The sequence below is a fragment of the Apteryx mantelli genome, chromosome 26 (assembly GCF_036417845.1).
Source record: "Apteryx mantelli isolate bAptMan1 chromosome 26, bAptMan1.hap1, whole genome shotgun sequence".
Classification (NCBI taxonomy): domain Eukaryota; kingdom Metazoa; phylum Chordata; class Aves; order Apterygiformes; family Apterygidae; genus Apteryx; species Apteryx mantelli.
The window spans coordinates 8168025-8187584 of record NC_090003.1 but is presented as its reverse complement, the minus strand read 5'-3'; the positions used below and the strand labels follow the sequence as shown (position 1 = coordinate 8187584).

General features: G+C 47.1%; 1 protein-coding gene across 13 annotated transcripts in view; it reads right to left on the bottom strand.

Annotated features, from left to right (window-relative positions):
- EIF4G3 (eukaryotic translation initiation factor 4 gamma 3) overlaps positions 1-19560 on the bottom strand; it is a 130283-nt gene that overhangs the window by 41076 nt on the left and 69647 nt on the right. For 10 of the 13 annotated variants that reach the window (XM_067311081.1, XM_067311084.1, XM_067311085.1 and 7 more), the window contains 6 exons: positions 18546-18725; positions 18178-18292; positions 14544-14644; positions 11712-11834; positions 6412-6514; positions 1237-2106 (listed from right to left, as the gene is read on the bottom strand). In XM_067311081.1, the coding sequence (XP_067167182.1) occupies positions 1237-2106; positions 6412-6514; positions 11712-11834; positions 14544-14644; positions 18178-18292; positions 18546-18725 (1492 nt within the window). The remainder of the gene's footprint in view (positions 1-1236; positions 2107-6411; positions 6515-11711; positions 11835-14543; positions 14645-18177; positions 18293-18545; positions 18726-19560) is intronic. The other 3 variants (XM_067311082.1, XM_067311086.1, XM_067311093.1) reach the window with 1 other exon arrangement.

The following is a 19560-nucleotide window of genomic DNA, read 5'->3' as shown; positions in this document are numbered from 1 at the left end:
ATCATTTGCCTGCGAAAGGATTAACATATCACGGAGATCGCGATGAAGGTTTTCTGCTCCGTCAGAAGCCACCAGCGTCTCTGCACAAAACTGAGGGCGAAAAGCTGGCGTCTGGGGAAAAACCCTTCCCAAACCAGCCAGCGCGAGGGGAAGCCCTGGAGGACTGAATACGCTATAAACTTACCCAAAAAACATGTTAAAAACAATCAGCCTCGGATGCTTCTCCGAGTCTTCACGGGAGCTGCATCCGATCACTCGAGGCCTGAATCTCTCATTAAAAACGTGAAGTTGGAAATATTCAGGACAGTTAAATTATGGAAAATATTAAGTGTTTTGTTAAGGAAAAGGAAAAAAAAAACCTTACTTTTCCCTCAGTCTTTCTTGTCCAATCTTCACCTGTTTCATATTCAAAGGACATTTAACAATTAAAACAACCTCAGCTTTGCAATTTTGAAATGACTGCAAAACAGGGTCTAAAAGACTCAACACATTTATATGTTTAACACCGCTACGTAGGCGTAATAGGCACCTTTATAGTCTCTCAAACAGCTAAATGCAAGAAATTAATTGATTTAACTGATTTCCCACAGTTTCATTTCCAGGAACTCCTGAAAAAAGAAAAAAGCAGTTCTCTATAGAAAATGCAGCAAAGAAAATAAGACTGTCTGAATTAATCTACTAAATGCTTAAAACAGTGATGAGACAGGACTCTGAAACCAAAGGCAGGTAACGACACTCACAGAAACAGCATCGATTTTTCAAAGGCAGCTTCAGAGCTTTTATTTTTCAGCTACTAAGTAATTCCTAAACAGCCCTTCCATCTGCAGAGTCCTGTTTTCGGAAAAACCCAAGAACAGCGAAACAAGGCAGAAGAGCCGAAACGAGGGGGAAGAGGGTGTTTTGTGTCTGTGTTGCTTTCGTTGAGGAAAACGGATGCACGGTTAATCAAGGCTGGGCAGATCTAGGTGTGTGACGCTTGGTATTTCAGGCACTTAAAATCAGTTTAATGGTCCGTTTCACTTACCCGCTTCCGATAACATCACGACATATTTTTATAGTTAGGGAAAAAAAACAAAAAAAAACCACCCACAGGTTCCCCCAAAACTGCTGGGGGTCACAACGGTGACCTGGCATGGTTAGCTTTTCTCTGGCACATACAAAAGGAAACATCTAATAGAGAAACGACGCCTCTCCTTCATCCTCAAGTTGACCAAAACCACGAGGCCGAATGCTTACCTGGGACAGGACTCTTCCTAGAGTTCAAACTCAGAGACTCCGTGCTCTCCTCCGCTTGCCCATCTGCTTCGGTCTCTTCCTTCTTTTCAGTATCTTTTATGTCTTCGCTAAGAGTAGTTCTTGTGCTCTCCTCCTCTCCTTCTAAATCTCCCTGAAGACCAGGGAGGGCACTAGGAGACGGAAGAGGAGGTGGAGAAGGAGTCGTAGTGGTCACAGCAGCAGCAACGGACAGAGGAGGAGGAGGAGGAGGAGGAGAAGGAGAAGGAGAGGTCGGCGGAGGCGTCGGCGGAGGCGAGGGAGCGGCGGGAAGCGCGATGGAAGACGGCACGCTTTCCGCTTCTGCCGGAGGTGCTTCGGGTGGCTCCGATTCAACAGTCAATGGCGCCACTTCCTCTGGGGCTACATCTGGTGTAGTCTCGGCAGCAGGTAGGTTTTCACTAACTCCGTTCATTTCATTAATTAGATTAGTACTAGCAGTCACTGGAATATCACTAGATGCTACACTACTAGGCTCCTTGCACGTGTCGGCGTCAGCCTCTTCCGCTGGAGAAGGGTCCGACGTGTCCGCGCAGGGGGCGGCATTAGATATAGGCATTACCTCCTCTTTTGGGGAGGCGAGTTCACAGCTCTCCTCCGAGTCAGCTGTAAACGCGGATTTACTAGGAACGGCCACGACAGCAGCAGCAGGAGGAGTTACGGCCGCCACGGGAGCCGCCGGGGTCGGCGAGGCAGCAGGAGGAAGGTCTGGTGGGGTCTCCACGGAGGCAGCCTCACTCGTCTGGCCAGCTTGATCTTTCTTCTCTCCGGTAGGTTCTAGTCTGAGGACTGGAGAAGGTGGTTTTAATACTGGATCTGGTTTTGGCTTCTCTTCTGGGAAAGCAAAACACAAAAAAATCAGTGTTACAATGGCAGTCAATCCCACCTTGCCTAGCCGTATCTAAGCCACCTTCCCCAGCCATATCTAAGCCACCTTCCCTGGGTACTGTGTGCTATTCAGGAAGCTCATATGAAGAAAGTAGAAGCTTCTGAAGCTCATCTTTGTATCTAAAGGCAAAAAAAAAAAAGAAAAGAACAGAGCACCTGCGGCTGGCAAACCTTAAAATCCAATGGCTGCTTCTACTTTCCTGAACGCTGCCTTTGCGGTAAATAGGAGGCCTTCAGAGAAAAAGCCCACGAGCACATCACAAAACTTGGAACTTGTAGAAAGACTCTGCCACTGAAAACAGCATTTTCCTTCACAGAAATCGCAGTAAGATGGAAGACAAAAATATCCTTCAACTGGATTCTGCCTCAGAGGAGAGTGGGGTTTTAACACCGAGACCCAGGCAAGCTAAAGTCAAAGATGCCTTCTAGCAAAGTATTCTCTGGGTATTTGGGGTATTGCATCTTTGCAGCACGGCTCTGCAACCCAGGTTAGACTGGTAGCATGAAGTCAACCATAAAGGTTCAACGATGCAGTTTCAAACCACTCTTAAGACGAGGTCACTTATATCTGTCCTCAGGGAGGGAGCTCTTCCCCTCCACGGATGGAGGTGGCCCAAGTCTTTCTGAGCACTGAAATGACGGGGAGCTACTTTAACATGATGGCTGGGGGGGGACGAATAAAAAGGCGGATTAAAGTAGCCCAACCGATTCTGATCCTGAAGGCTCCGTGTAAGAAAAATCGGTTGAGAAAAGGAGACGCGGCACCTCTGATTTTTGGACCATCTTCTGCAGACAACGCACGGAGCGTCCTCAAAATTCAAAGCTCGCTCTAAACAACGGCCTGGATATTCTCTCCCTTGACTCAAAGGAGATTACTCAAAACCAAAAACATTTGAAGTGTCTAGAGAAACATTCTGTGAGACAAAAAACACAGCAAAAACATACATTTGCATTTTAGACACGTTTTCTTCAAACCACCCCTTATTTGGAGGACGTTTTAGCTACTGGATACAGGCAGCACGTGCAAAATTTCAAGAGAAAAGTCGTTTGGGAGGGCGTTGCAGAAGAACGATGGGCAACCTGAAACCTCAGAGGCGGTAAAGCGAGAGGTAAATTAGAAAATTAGAGTAAGGATGGACGCCTGCCATCTCCTCCATCCAAAGGGATTAGAGCAGCAAGAGGGAGCTGGGTCGCTGGGTGGTCGCAGCGGCAAAGGCCGCCGAGGCTGGCGGATGGGAAGATTCGTCTGGATGCAGGAATCCATTTGTACTTGGTGGTGTTTATCCGAAAATAATCGCTGGGCTCGCTGCCATTTTTCCATCTTTTGTCCCGCGACAAACATTTGCGAGGCAGCACTAGCGCTGGCTTCGCACACGGTTTTTGCAGCGCGCGTTGCTAAGCCACGGTGCAAGCGAAGGGCCCCGGAGGTTTTCAAGCTTTGGGAGCTCATATTAATCTATTTTCCCCAAACTGCATTGTACATTCTCCGCGTCTGATATATCTCGGCATTTGGAAAGAGGCTTAAAACCCCCCCAACACACTAGTACTCCAAACATCCCACCGCGCCTGCACAATCTCTCAAACTAAGTAAAAGTTGACAGCTCTGATTTCACGCGCAATTATACCCTATTGCAACTCCTGCGACAGCCAAGGCCTAAAGCCAGATATGCGCCGGGATCGGCTTGACCTATATTCGGCAGCAATATCCTTGCGTTTGCAGCCCTCGAGGACTGGCGATACATATGCACCAGCGGGACTCTAGGACGGACCCGCTTTGAGCCCAAATAATGCCGCTTTTCAAGATATCACAGCAGGAAGGGTCTGCCTCCCCTGCGCTCCCCCAAATCCTATCCGAACTTTGCAGCCTGGCAGAAACCGCTGCAAAAGCGGCAAACGCAGCTCGCCGATGCTCGCCTTTTGCAGGAAAGCCAGGGAGATTAAACGCAAACACAGTCCCCAACTCCACGTTCTCGCTGCGCCTTAAAACACAAAAATAACAGGGGCTGCAGACTGCTAGCAGCGAAAAATAACAGCGGCTTGGTGCGCCTGCACAGCACATGTGCAGCGTTCCCGATCCTGAACCAAATGAATAGGCCAAGTGCTGCACGCGGCTATTTATAACCGCAAAATGATCACTGCGTATCACAAAATTAGAATGGTAGCTGTGTACCAAATTTCGGCTGATGCAAACGAATACGCCCGCTGAAGGGCGCGAGAACGTCTGAGCCACAAAACGAACGTGGTGAAGGGGACTTACGGGAAGCGATAATACTGGTTTTAACATTCGCTTGCTTTCTTTGCAATGCAGTTGTATCTGTGTCTATTCTTACTTTGAGGGAAAAAAAAAAACCCCACAAAATGAATGAATGAAAAGCAATTCTGATACATGCATTTGTAGACATGCCCTTAAGTCAAAGGCTCTAGCCCAGGTTAAGTAATTTTAAGGCTAGCCAAACCTCCTTCCCCTTCACCTTGCTCCGTATTTTGACCATACCCCACGTCACCACGGCTCTCCCCCCATCCCCAGCTCACAGATGTGTTATTTTACACCTCTTTCTTGCTCTCCAATGCTTACATAAAGGCGCTATGTAGCAATTTTTGGACCGGAAGAAATGTTGGACTCTCTTTCTGGGATGTAATGGAGATAAACACAGGAAAGCTTATCAGCGTTAAACCCAGGTTAAACTCCTGGTTTATTTTTAAGCCGTTCGAGTTAGACCCGTGCAGTTAAATAAACGGAGACCGCTTATTTCCCATTTACTCAGAGATGCCTCCAAAGGGATTAAGTTAAATCGCAGCGCGTGGAGGGAGCAGAGGGAGGACGACTCGCTCGTCCTGGAAATGAAAGTTCTCGCCCATAAAGTTGCCGTACTGTGACGGGACTGGCGCAACGGCCAAAAGCATCCTGGATACCCTGTGCAGACAAGGCCCAAGATACGGACCTGAATCCGAATCACTCCGAATTTATTATAGCTATATCTGAACTTTTTTAAGAACTAGACGGTCTCCAAAAGGTCCCTTTCGACCAACGTTTCTGCAGTACGCTTGCAGGAACCGCAGCGGTCTAGAGGTCTATCTGTAAAACAGCTTTCAGTGAGGAAGAAGCCCTAAAGCCCAAGCCGTGTCTGCAAAAGAACAACGTTTTCAGGAAATTTTAGAATCGAGCGCAAATTAGCCGCAGGGACGCTTTGCTTTCTGTCGAACGCCGGCTCCGCCGCCGCTTGGGTCTATCGGCATTGGAGGCATCAGACGGCAGCTTTTTCCCTTCTTTTCTAGAGCCAGGCTCCTCCGGGGCTTCGTCTGCTTTTAGCAAGCGCTCTTAAAAACCGTGGTAGTCTGGCGGTTTACGGGAAACATTCGGAAGGAAAAGACGGCACTTCCCAGCTTTCTTGTACCCACTGCTACGGGCGGCGAGCTCCGACGCGGCAGCGCAGCGGGTAAACGGGAAGCAGGCAGGGATGTCAGCTCTGCACTACAGCACCCGGTCCGTTAACGCGGCACAGTACTCACGTTATTAACTATGGCTTTCCAGCGGCTTTCAGACAGCTATAAAATTGCAGTGCGGGGAGAGACTTGGCACGCACCCTTCCTGGGACACCTTTTTTTGTTTTTTTTTTTTAAGCAGGTATTTTAAAAACTCCATTCTAATATATATCCTTATATACGAGAAGGAAACGTAATCATTTTAAGCAACTTTTTTCATCTGGGCAATTTTAAAAGCTTTACTAAGCACGACTTGGTAAGCCGCTCATGAGACACTGCGCACAGTAATATTTTTTCTAATTACTATTTCCCACAGACCGACTAACGCTGATGGTTGGCCAGGATAAACCAACAGCTCCGGAGGAGAAACACGACGATCTGGTTAGGTGTCATTGCTGACAATTTGTCCAAACGATATAAAGTTTCTGCGGCTAAGAGCGTTTTCATAGTCAATACACCCGTTTCTGAAGGGCGGAACGTGGGCGAGAGGAGGTTCGCGCTTCTAGGGGCTCTGAAACGACGTTTAGGAAGCAGAAGCTTTAATAAAAATTATTTTTAACCAGTTTCACGTCGGCAAATTTCAATTAATTCCCTTAGCAACGCATTGTTAAATGTTCCCGCTGGAGAAAAAGAGGTTCCTCCCCTCCTATTTCTGCCGACTGCTCCCCTGCTTGTCTCCACGCCAAAACTATTCAAACGCCAACCAGAAAAAAAGGGGGGGGAAAAAAAAGACTAAAAATATCAGGGAGGAAATATCCTTCAACAAACCTTGCTTCGGGCTGCTAGTCGCGGGGGCGCTGGCGGCGAGGTGGGGGCTCTCCACGGTCCCGTAAAGCGCGGGGCTGGGCTCCGGGACCTGGCTGGACAGCTGCTGGGATTTGAAGTACAAAAAAGGGTGATAATGAGCGTGCGAACACAAAAACTAGCAACATGGAGCGCAAGCAAGCGAGGGCGGCAGACCAGGGTCGGGCAGGATAGAACAGAAAAGCAAAAGGCAGGGTGGGGAGAAAAGAAAAGGAAAGAAAAGATATCCAGACCGATTGAATAAATTCAAAAAGTACATGGGAGAGGGAAGAAGGAAAAGGCAGCAGGAAAGGGGGAAAAAGAGACAATTACTGTTAACGACAGCAAGATAAAGGCAGCACAGCACAGTTATTAACACACTTCATTCTCCTAATGTTTCCCCCATGAGCAGCAGAAATGCTACTGAGAGCAGTTTAAAAAAAAAAAGTCGGGTATATACCAAAAGACTCCTGGAGCTCTCCGTAATTTAAGCGTCTTTTTTGGACTCAACTCCATCCTCAACTGATGGGCAATTTCCAACATCTGGGTTTATTTTTTGAGCAAAACGTCAGAAAAGCGCAGGTTGAAATGGCAGCTACCGCTAGGACTATCGTGAGATATTGCTTTGTTAACCATAAAAGTCGGCCGCACTGACGAACTACAGGCTGGGTCGGTTCAAAAAGCCAACAACATACATACATACATACGTATCCATATGTATGTGTGTGTGTATATATATATGTGTGTGTGTGTGTGTGTGTGTGTGTGCCTACACATATTTGTTATCACGCTCTAGGAAAACAACCTACATTGGTTATACCTGCGTGGTTGCATGAAAAAACAGCTAATACCTTCTCCAAACAGACTTATGGATGATACTTACTGGGGTGATACTGGGAATTAAAAAAATTGTGCGTCAATCTAAAGGAGAGCGGGAAGAGCTGGTTCCCAATAAGCTTAGAGCGAGCCTGATGTTTTCCATATGGAAAAAGAAAACTGCGGGACTGGCAAGTGACGAGACTGCAAAAGATACAGCCCGTTGCCAAGAATATATATGGAATATATTCCACGTATTTTAACTCTCTCCCCCCCAACCAATTAACGGGACGAATGATCGCTTGACTTGTGTTCATCAAGGTTGGAGAAAGACATTAAAAACCACCCCGTACTCGTAGGACTACAAATAACTGCACCAGACTCGCTCAAACTTCTAGGTAAAGCACTTCTGCGCATTAGAGCGAACATAGCCTGGGGGGAAGTTCTGAAGAGAACCATTCCCATTCGGGAAATCCCTTCGAACACAAACCAGGGGGCATGAAAAGAAGAGAATCCGACTAGATTTAATTCCTAAAACCAAGAACGACCCAGCTTATTGCAGGCGGATGGTCTAGCTAGCAACCTACCTGCGCTGACTTCTCAGAAGACCTACAGGAAAAGTTGGTTTTTTTTTTTTTAAGTAATCAGGATAAAGCAGATTGCTCAATACACAGATGTCTACTGCCTTCAGACACCTCAGAAATTCACGCAAAAATTATTTTCCCTAACTTCTTTAAGAAACGAACCCTCTGGCAACCTGCTCATTTTCCTAGGACCCTCTTTTATTCTCCTGTTTTCCAGCAGCTACTTCTGATCAGTGCAGAATAAAGAGCAAATTATCTTCAATACACATTATTTTGACCATTTTGGGTAACAGAAGGGTGAAGGAGGATTGTGAAAAAGCACACCCGAACAACAACAACAAAAATCTAAGCAAGCAGGTTGAAGACTTGAAATTTTACTTGAGATTGCTCCTCTTGCAGGAATGAGTTTGATGAGCTTGGCTGGACTATGGATGAGGAACTGCACTTGGACCTTCAGCCAAATCCAAAGGAAGCCAAACAAAACACAATTTTACAAACGAGCACGTTTCAAGAACACTTCCCCCTCAGCCGCAGCGGATCATTACGCAAATTTTTGGAAAATGAAAGGGCGAAAGCAATGGGAAAAAGGAGAATGCGATAAGAACCACAGGAACCAAATGAGACTGGCGGACAATAAACCTGTAAGCCTAGAAAGAAAATACCTCTACTGACCCAAAGTTAAGAGCTTTGGAAAGCACTCGTTCATTTTGTGGGAACCGCAGTGCAAAGCGATATAAATGGTACTTAAGTAATGACCCTGACAGGGCTCCCAGATTTAAAATGGAGCATTTAGAGACCTTCTAGGAAAAAAACACTCCAATTACTTTCATGATTTATGATGCTAAAAGAGCCTCTCTCTGCTCTTCTATCCTACCACGGCCTATAAACTGAGCAAACACAAAATGTGAAAAATTCATCAACACGTGGAAAAGGTTTGCCAGGTAAATAAGAGCACGTCTTACTCTTTAAAATATGGTCTTTTATGTATGTCCGTGCTGAGCAAATACTGCAGCCAGGTTCTAGCAGTGGTCCTGGTTTCTATTTTCCTACTTCTTCCAAGCAATTTAATGTGAAAAACAGCATACTGCTAGGAATATAACTGTAATAACATCTCCACTTACTGCCAGCTTCTCTCATCCAGGAGCTTTAAAGACCCCGTCCATAAGCACAGGTATCGCCTGCCCTTCGCCGCCTTGCCCTGAACACACTGCCAAATCGCAGTCCGGCGACTCCAGCCTGTACCAGCTCCCGCTAAGGCTTCCCTGCGGACACCCGCCCGGAGAGCAGGGAAGCCTCTCCCCATCCCTCCGGCAGGGACAAGCAGTGGCAGGAATTGGGCTGGCCGTACGCCGAGCTGCAGCCCCGGCTCAGCGTGACTTGGACCAGGCATCAGCGCGACGCAGCGAAACGAGGCGGCAGGCGTACTGAAAAAGGGCCATTTGGGATCGTCTACAGTCTCTCCCGGCTCGCCTGCTTCGGAATCGCTCCGCTTGAATCTGGATCCGTTCCCGGCAAAACGCACTTCTAGAGCAAGTCCATTCCCTCCGCAGCTGGGTCACTGAACTGCTGAGATTGCGGAGGCGGCTATGGGCAGTGGGCACAAAGGAAGCGTTACTGGAGCCCTGCATCCTTCAAAAACGCCATCGGAGAGGGAGTCGCCTCCATTAGGCGATGCTTCTGCCAAGCCTGGAGGCGGCACGTTCACATTTTGAGTGCGAGGCCAGCTGAACTGCTATCAAAACCACCAGCATCCACATCCGACGTGAAGCAGCGCTGGAACGAATGCCCTGTGCAATGCTCTTCTTGCATCTTTTTTGGGAGATGTCCTAAACTGTGCGCATTTCAGCGTATTTTATTTTCGTATTCAGCTCATCCTGATCGTTCAGAGTTTTTATCAGCCGAGGAAACGGAATACAAAAAGCCCCGGCAAGTTTCAAGCAAAGTTGTGGCTGAATATTTCAAATTCACCGATTTTAGACAGCTCAAAGTTACGACGGCCGCAGCTACTGGAATGCAGCCACTGAGCAGACGTATTAAGGCATCAACTGAGCACCATCGAATTCATCCCTGATGCTACACTTGCTCAAAAGAAGTGAATTATAGATGCTGTTGGGACAATAACTTTGAACCTCCTGGCTTAAGCAGGCTTACATTTTCAGTTACGTTGCACTAATGAACTTTTTCTGGTGAGCTCTACTTCAGAGCTCTTTGGTGATTAACAAAAGTGGTTCCAAGTACCTAATCAAAATGAAGTCTGGATATGAAACGACAAAGTATTTGCATACCTTGCTTAAAGTAGATGATTGGACATCACTGGTGTGCGCTGCACAAAAATTACAGCTGATAACAGCTCCTGCTTGTTAACCTCCTCTTGAAAAAAAATTTATTTCGTCCTGTTTGACTTAATTGTAATGTCTTAAAATAGATTCCAGAATGCAAAACTGATCTAGTAAGTGCCTGTATTAGCTGTAGCACCCATAAACACAATCTGAAACCCTGCCTGTTTTCAACTCTTCTACACTTCTAACGGAGTAAATAATTCAACACAAAGTAACCGGCAAGGTCTCACTGGCGTGCAAACAGCATTTACAGCACTGACGTCTTCTCTCATGGAAAATGCTTGGAAAGGAGTACTATCAATTTTATACGTATACAAATTTATACATAACCAGCTCTTTGCTCTCTCCCCTTACAGCTGTAGTTGCGAATCGCCAGGCCACTGTCTGGCAGAAGAAGGTTTATTCCGCCTGAGTATTGCAGACCTGGTATCGGGCGTTGCGAAACCAGCTCGCCGGGAATTGCTCAAGCACGGGGCCGTCTGCACGGCCTTGCCCCTGCTTGCCCAGGTTGAAGACCAGTAGGAGAAAGCCCACGGCTAACTGCGCTGCCTTCGTGTGAAAAAAGGGAATGGTCAAAAGCTAAATCCATCCCCTTTTGTCTCAACAGAGGGGAAATCTGCAGGCCGAGCTCTTCTTTCGTCTCGATGACAGCACTGCAAATGCTTTTAGTGACTCCGCTGTAACCTTTCGTGAGACTGTCTTCATGCCAGGTTTCTGAGTGGAGGGCAACAACCTCCAGTAAAACAGAGCCAGCTTTCAAGGCCCATGCCAAAGGGCAAGTCCAGTTTCTTCTTCTCCATCCGTTCTGAACAGTTTAGGTTCAGCAGCCTGTGGCTGAGCAGCGTCTCCCCTCGCTTCCCGAAAGAAAGGAAGAACTGAGATTAAGGTATGGAGCGACGAGCAGCCACGCCAAGCCGGCAGCCAGGAAGAGGGCAGTAGCTGCCATACGGCTCCTCTTCAGCTGCGAGGAGACCAAGGAGGCATCGCCTCTTTGGGCCGCAAGTGCGGAAGAGAGGTGGTCAAAGGCGAGAAATCATTTTCTAATCAGATAACGCAGCCACTTCTGGCGGTTCACGTCAAGGTGGACTCACGTTCGTGTCCGGACTGCTCTCGTTGGTTAGTCTGAGAGTGCTCTTTTGGCCCCGAGTCAAAAAGGACTAGACCAGGCTTGGATATTCAATCAGCTTAATTTTCAGACGTTACATGCGGACTTATCAGATGAAGCACGATACAGAGGCTTAGAAGGGGTCAGAAACTATAGGTGCACGGCAGACTGCTTCAAGAGATTTACAAGCTATGGAAAATGTCAGTGTGGGATATTTATGCTTTTTCCTACATTAGAAAAATGCATTTTGAAGGCTGAACACACACACAGAGACCAGATCTGGAAGCTTGTGAGATAAGATTCCTGAGCTACGGTTAACCTGGCTTTTCTAAAACACCACCACTAAAGCAGAAAGATGTTAGTATGGACAGGAATTGGCTATAACAAACAGCCAAGGAAAGCGGACAGTGCCGACAGAAGGTCATATTGCCACTTTATTACCTGAGGTGGAGTAGGTGTGGAAGTGGGTCTCACGATGGGAGGTGTTGGGTTCCTGCTGCCCCCTCCAGACATAATTTCTTCCGTTATATCTTTACCCCCCTGGTTCGGATCTCGGATTCGGATCTGCAATATTGAATAAAGAAATACTTCAAACAAGTCTGCCCCTGACACGCCATCCTTGGGGTTTACAGGAAGGAGAGCAAGCACAGGACAGATTTCCATCACGCTCGGTATGAGCGACAAAGCAGCTTACATTAACCTCTACTACACAAGCCAGACCCAAGTGCAAACCAAAAAGGCTCCGGGTTGAACGGATATTCTGCAGGAACGCTGGAATGTGGTTTGTTTCAACCACTTGAAATGCATGGTATGTCATCCCTTAATCTTAAGGCGTTATTTAATCAAAAAGCTCATCAACCATACCAGTCAGGCCAAAGCGTGTGCACCTCTTCAAATTCTCTCAGATGCAAAGGAAAGGTGGAACAATTTTAAAAAGATATATGTGCCTTACAGTGCATGATCCCTTAATGCAGAATATGGTCCTTACTTCTGGAAAATAAGTTTACTGAAGCTTAGAAAATTTACCAGACAGTTTAGAGCTTGCCGGTTAGTAGAAAGTGCAAGAGGAAAAAAAAAAAAGAAAAGAAAAGAAAAAAAGAAAGAGACAATTCAAGAATTTATTATCCTGATGTGAAATTCAGTGACCTTGCCAACCCAGCTGCTGGTAAAGGGGGAAAGCAAATCAGAGCTGCTTTTGTTTTTCCCCTCCACGCTGAGAAAAATCACACCAACCAAACAAAAGAAAACACAAAAATGCTGGGCAGAGGAAAGGGAAACAGAGGGAGAACAAACAGGAGTCCTACGAAACTCATTAGCATTTAGGAAACAAGTATGTTCCCCGAAACTCTTTGTACCCTCAAAACAGGAAAGAAAAATATTACCCAAAATAAATCACTCGGGAAGGCACTCATCTGAATCCTCGACCAACACGTGAGCCAATCTATGCCACTGAATAGGGGGACAAGCTGTCTAGTTTCATCTCTCTGGAAGAGTTTTTTTTATCTTCAATATGAAAACTGCAGATTTCCATAAAACTGAAGGCAGTGCTACCGTTTGTGCATGTCTGCCAAACCTTCTCGAAAGCTCTTGGTTGCACTAGCACTCTCTCTACGAAACGCATGCAGAAGGCCCTGCTGCGCCCACTGCTGCACCCACTACGATGCACCAGCTGCAAGCAAACCCGGACACACAAGTCTTGGGAGAGCGGGAAGCAGCGCTGGAAACCGGGGTGCTTTTCTCAATCGACAACATATAAAGTTACCAGCAGCAGCAGAGTTTTGCAATCTGGTCTACGGACTTCAGTATCATGTGGCGTTTTGGGGATTCTCTGGGTTGTAGCACAAGCGAATACACGCATGCTAGTTGGGATGTCGACAAGATGCTCTTGGTCTTCTCTTTTATTTTTGACTCAGTAAAAAGAAGAAACTAGTGTTTTTCTGCTACATCTTTCAGTTAATCATAGCAACAAGGACTTAGGAGTTGGCAGGAATTCTTATCTCCTCCTGACAAGCAGTCAAGAGCATTAAAACATGCTTTCCCTGCCTGAAAGCTTGTAGTACTCTAATACTCAGCTAACTTGTGTGTGGACATGTATACACGTATACATTTATGAACATTATTGCTCTTTTAATTGCTCTCATTTCCTCAGTTGTGACATGTGTTAGCGGGCTCTGTCGGAAAGAGCACATCCAGAGACAAGCAGCTCAGTCATTTAAAAAACACTGTTGCTCTTCTGCTTCAAAGAACTTAGTTTTGTTGGCATGAAACCGCAACTGTCTTAACCACAGTTCTGTGTTTCTGAACATCTTTGCATTTCAAATGGCATCAACGATCAGGCCATGTCATGTTTTGGATGCTGAAAAGAAAGAACAGTCATGACTGAGGAGGATGGTGAAGAGGTGGCAGAAGACTTGCATCACCCTTTGATGACAGCAGCTACAGAAAAGGCCTTTCGTGCAAGTCCAGCTAACTCATTGTTCAGCTCTTCCCGTTTCCCAGATCAAGCGTCATTTATTCTCACAGCTCATCTTCAAAAATCAAAGGATACAAATATTCTCTATTTTGAGACATGCACAAATCCCATATTTCTGGCTGGTTAAGAGTTCTTAATAATGTAATTCTCTGATAGAAAACATCAACATTAAATTCCATTAATCTGGCCTCCTCTCTCACCAACTCTGACCAGTGAATTGGGAAGAGGGGAAAAGAGGTCTTCAAGTCTCTACCCACTTCCACAGTGCCATAGTTCTGGCTCTTTCGGCCCTTGCAAATGAGTCCACAACTTGCCAATACTACTGCCTCTCTACCTTTTCCAAGGTATAATACTGAACAATTTCTCTTTTGTCGATCTGAAACAATTCCCAACAGTCTGCACGGAAAGCGCCAAACTGATCCGAGTTATTTTGTTTTGCTCGTCTTTTCGGCAAAACTCAAAGCGGTAGCGCAAGCAATTGAGGATCCGCAGGCTCGGGCAGACAATGCTGCCTTCATTTCTGTTTGTTACAAAACTGGCAAAAATATTCCCATTTCCGACTGGCTGAGATGTCACGAACTCGCAGTAGAAAGTTCCAACAGAAAACTGAAAATAAGACACCACTGCAGCAGTGTGCCATGTTACATGGAACTGCAGAAGGCTGAAAAATAGCCTTGCTGTGAAGACAAAGCTCAATTTTAAGCTAAGATTATTAGATCAGTGATTTTGTTCAATATCCCGGCCTTACAACCAGAACAATTCTCAGAGAGGATGTTATCGGTCAACAAAAGCTCCCTTACCGTTTTCTTCTCTCTTTTAGCTGGCGGAGGCTGCTGCTGCTGCGTAGGCACTATGATGGGTGCTGACTGATACACCGGCTGACTTGGGTAGAAAGGTGTTCCTGGGAAAGGACAACGACACGGAAAAACTCAGTTAATTTGCAAAGGAAAGCAAAGCAAGCAGAAGACCTGCGCTGCCCACCTTGCTCCTCCCTCCCTTCTTTTGAAGGACACGGCTTTTAACACCCAAGTGGAAAGCGGCCGGTGCTTCCTCCTTCCCCACTTCCCTTAAAACAGAATTTGATATTCCATCAAGACAGGTGATTAAGTCACTACATCCTTTTTTTTTTTTTTCTCTCTCTCTCAAGAATGGAAAAATTTATCAGGTGCTTCAGTGTTGGCGAAGCTGCTGAAATCACCAAGGCATTAAGAGACAAGAGGCCCATCGGTGGACTCCTTTCACTGACAAGCAGGTGGCCCTTTGTGCCTGCGGAGACGGATTCACCCAAACCATTACAATGAATTTGCAAGGGCAACTGCAACTTATCTTCAAGCGTAGCCAGAAAATTTAATTACAAGCAACGTTCTTCTCATGCAGCAACATCAGAAAGCAGGACCACGGTTATTCCTGCAAAATTACACTGCACTGTTGATTACACTCATAATATCCGATGCAGTTTCATTATTTTTTCTTTATGGAATAAGACTGGTTCGAAATGACTGAGCACTTTAAAGACGTGCCAGACATAAATAAAGGTGGCAAGAGCTATATTCTGTCTGCATGCTGGAGATCAGGTGAACTTGTAAGACAGTCCTGCCCTTTTTTTTCCCTTTTCTAAGTATAGATGCTAGATGGACTGTCTGCCCTCACTTGCATCTAAAGCAATCTGATTTATTCTTCAACCCAAGTAACATTTAAACAGGAATAAAATGACTGTATTGTAGTTCCCTGAAGAAATTCTTTATTGTGTCCATGAACACTACAACCAAAACGGGAGCCTGTTACTAACGCGAATGGTGAAATCCAGTAAAGCCAACGAATCCAGCCCCGCACGATCCGATTTGCAGCTTCAAAGGACGCGTTCCTCGCACAGAAAACTCGAAAGCAAAAGCCTGGCGTGGCTTCCCGATCCGCACGCTCAGGACAAGAGCTCCTGCCCTGCCAAAACAGCAGGGAAAGCACGGCCGGGCACCGACAGCAAACTGCTCCGACCGCTGCGTGGATCCGAGGGGTCTAATTCACACACGGGCTTTGCAGCTAAGGTAGCTCGGACGCTGCAGTTAAGCGAGCCTAAGTCGCTCGGTGATCTCCAAATTTTGAGCATCCCAGGAGGCAGCGTGGCTTCAGACCCGAGCTGTCCTCGGGGCACAGAAACCATCTCTGTCGAGGTTTCCCAGCTCACCTGGCATGGGAACCGAGGACCCTCCTGCCTCTCTCCTTAAAAATAGCTGCGTGTCCTCAAAACCCGTCTGACTACCGCTTTGGCCAAGCTCTCACGGCTGGCCAGGCGTACGACGAGGAGAAGAGCTGGGGTAACACGAGAGGAGAGGAGCAAGCCCGGCAGCCCTGCGGTGCGTTCCGTATCCAGATTTCTAGTTTCCGAGAAACCGGATCTACTCAGATAGCCTGTAACATGATCCGTGCCGCAGAGACCTACAGCGCAACCTAAGGAAGGATTCTTCCTTTATGGAAAGCATTTTAAGGCGGCAAACCCTGAAAAGCAAGAATAACTTTGGCATCGGCGGCGGGGAGAGCTCCGCAAAGCAGCTAACTACGGGCGAGAGACGAGGGTTTCCCACCTCCATCACGCGCTTCCAGGCTGTTGCAAATCGGCCACGCTCGCGGCGAGGCTCTTCGCCTCCCAAAACCCTGAGCGGTGCCCGCGCCCGAGCAGCTCCCGAGCCCCCTCCGAACGGTGAGGGAACGACGGGACAGCAAGCCGGACGATCGGAGGCCAATCCGAAGTCAGCCGGCTCCTCGGCTAAAGCCGTCGCGGGCTGCAATTCGAGAACAGGCTCTGCGCGACCGAGGGCTGCGATCCAGCTACGGGGCCTCCGGCTTCGCCCCCCTGACGCTCCGCGGACGCGGCGACGGAAAACAGGCCGGCGCTGAAAGACTGCAAGCCTCCACGGCCAGAAACTGGGCGGTTTCAGGGGCAGAAAGGAAGCAGAAGGGAACCTTTTCCAAATTCCCGAAGCGCAGACGGACGAAGGGCGCTCAGCAAGCAGAAAGTAAGAAACCAGACCTGGAACAGCACAGAAACTTTAAAGGAGGAATACGTGGGCAACTTCCTCGTCCTGTGGATCCGATTTAAAGAGCCACTGCAATATTTATTCTCCTGGTTTTTTCCCCTAGGATAAGCAAACAGGAACTAACTGCCTTATAATTGTTATCATTTTGGTTTATTCAGAAACCACATAATCAGTGTCAAAGGCTCCGTGGCTGCCTTTTGTCAAGCTCAGTTGTCACATTAGCTCTATAAATCCCCCAAGGGAAAAGAAAAAAAAAGAAACAAAAAAGAGATAAAAAGAAAAGAGTCCAGACCTTTAAAAATGATAAGTAAAGAAGAAACTGGGGGTTTTCTCCCCCTTTAAAATGAATCTGTATCTGTGAAGTGCAAACATGTAACCCTGCCAACGCTGTTCGGCAGGCGAGGTAATCATTCACTCCTAACGCCCAGAAAATACCAGCAGTTAAAGCTGCGTGGAAAGCTGATAAGATTGCTACGCCCAATAGATTACAGAATTTGGGTGGGAAGGGAGCCATCAGACTTAACAAAATAGCTCAACTTTGATATCTAGAGGTGAAAACCCTTAAAAAAAAAATGTACAAAGGGGGGACAACTTGAACAATCTAGATCCTGGTGGATTTTTCAGGTGCTCCCATAAATCAGCAAGGGAAGGTTAATAAAGAAAACAAAAACCCAACCAAACTCTCCTCTGTAAGAAAAGCCTTCTTTAAATATTTCAGCTCCCCTAAATAAAAAGCTACTATCCTGCAAACAAGGCAAACCCCAAATCCACCAGCCTCCAACCCCCTATCATGTTTCATCAAGTGCTAATGTCAATAAAGGACTTGAGGCCTCCTTCCAGCTGTGACAAGCTGCTCCTCAGAAACCGGCCGATCTCCTGCCTTGCAGCCCAGAAGCTGCAAGACACCCGGGCCGTCACGCACAGGGTGACACGGAAAAGTCAACGGCCAAGAAAAGAGAGGTGGCGTGGGACACCCAAGGACAAGCGTCCACCGTTACCGCCAGGTCTGCAAACCAGAAGCCCAACGAGGGGCGGTCGTGAGGTCTTGAAGGAGTCAAGGGCTGGTGGCATAGCTCAGTGGAAACCAAGGCGGCCAGATGTATTCTCAATACCTTAATAAATAATAATGATTGAGCAGGGAATAATGAATAGCCGCTATTCTTGTTCACATGCGATTACGGGTAGCTCCGAGTTGCAGCCTTTCCGTAAGTATTCATACAAACAAAACCCTGTTACTGTGAATTTTTCAGGAGCAAATAATAAGGGCCCCAACACAACCAAACTGAGCAGCTATCTGAAGTTCAAACAAATGCTAATTCAGTTCGGCGTTATAAATCTTCAACCTGACAACATAAAAACACACCCAGAAAATACCTTCAAGAAGTCTCCGACCAGAACTCACCGTAGGCATTAGGGAATTCTCCAGGACCCGGTCCTGGATAAAACGGGCCCGGCCCTGGCGGCTGAACAGGATACTGCTGTGGGGGCCCAACGTAGGGAGGACCGCTATGACGATACTAGGAGGGAAAAAAGGACCATCAGTCGACACAGAGTTGGGCAACAACGCACCGTCGCATACAGAAACAGCAACGGTGCAGCTGCCCCCCCAAAATCTATAAAGATCAGATTACGAAACCGAGTAGTTGCTGAACGTGCAACCATCACTTCTACTCCCCCTCTCCCCAACTCTGCTGCAAGGTCTTGAGGGAAACCCAAGGGATCAACCAAGGGTTGCTTTGCAGTTTCGGAGACGCCCGGACGATCTCTTACCTGTGGTATACAGTACTGGGGGCCCTGAGGCATCGGATACGGCATTGGCAGATGATTAACCATCATGATGTGCTGGTTGGTTTGATACACTGCAGTTGGTGTTTGCGCGCCGGGACGGATGGAAGGGCTGCTGTTCTGGATGGTGGCTCTTGGAGGCTGTATTTGAGGCCTCTGAAAAAACTGGGGCAGGAAAGGGAGAGAGGAAGGAGAGGGGAGAAAAAGCAAAAAAAAGAAAAACTGGTCAAGCTTTCTGCAGAAGAGTTTGCGGTATCATTACAACAGCAGGCAATACCATACTGTAATTACAGTACTACTTCCAAAGGGTTGCCACACGTTCAGAAAACTGCAGGACAATTTCTTTTTATCTGCAAATAGCAAGATCACGCTACAACCTTCAATTTTACAAGGTAGAGAGAGATAGCAAAAGGCAAGAGCAAGCGTGAAACTTTAAGCTCAAATAATTGTTAGTTTGTATCTACTGAATTACACATCCCCACCTTTCAGAATGACAGTTGGAAAAATGATTTTTGTCATATATATATATATTTTTTTTTGTATAAGGTGGGTTGACTGCCAGAAGCCATCTTTATAAATGCGCTAAGGAAATAAAAGGTCAAGACAACCGTTCCAATATAACCCCGGAACAGCTAAAATCCAGACCTTATGAAGGCCAGAGGTGCCTCATACCTATCCCGTGTTCAAACTGCGATGGGCAACTTGTCCTGCACTCCTTTTTCAGAAGGGTGGCAACCTCTTGCAGAGTGGCACCGAACTCTTCTACCGTGTTCGCATGAAGGGATGCCCCGCGCAAGCGGACCAGGTCCAGGAAACCAAGCAAGCCACTGGCACCCGCGTGGTTCTCCACGCTTAGCGCCGGGAAAGGCACCAGCGCCCACGGTACGGAGCATCCATGGCACTGGACGCCCTGGCTCCAGTTACTAGAGTCTTTGCGATCTCCAAACTCGGTTGGCAAGATGTGCAGCAGACATCAATGCATTCACTACCGCGCTAACGA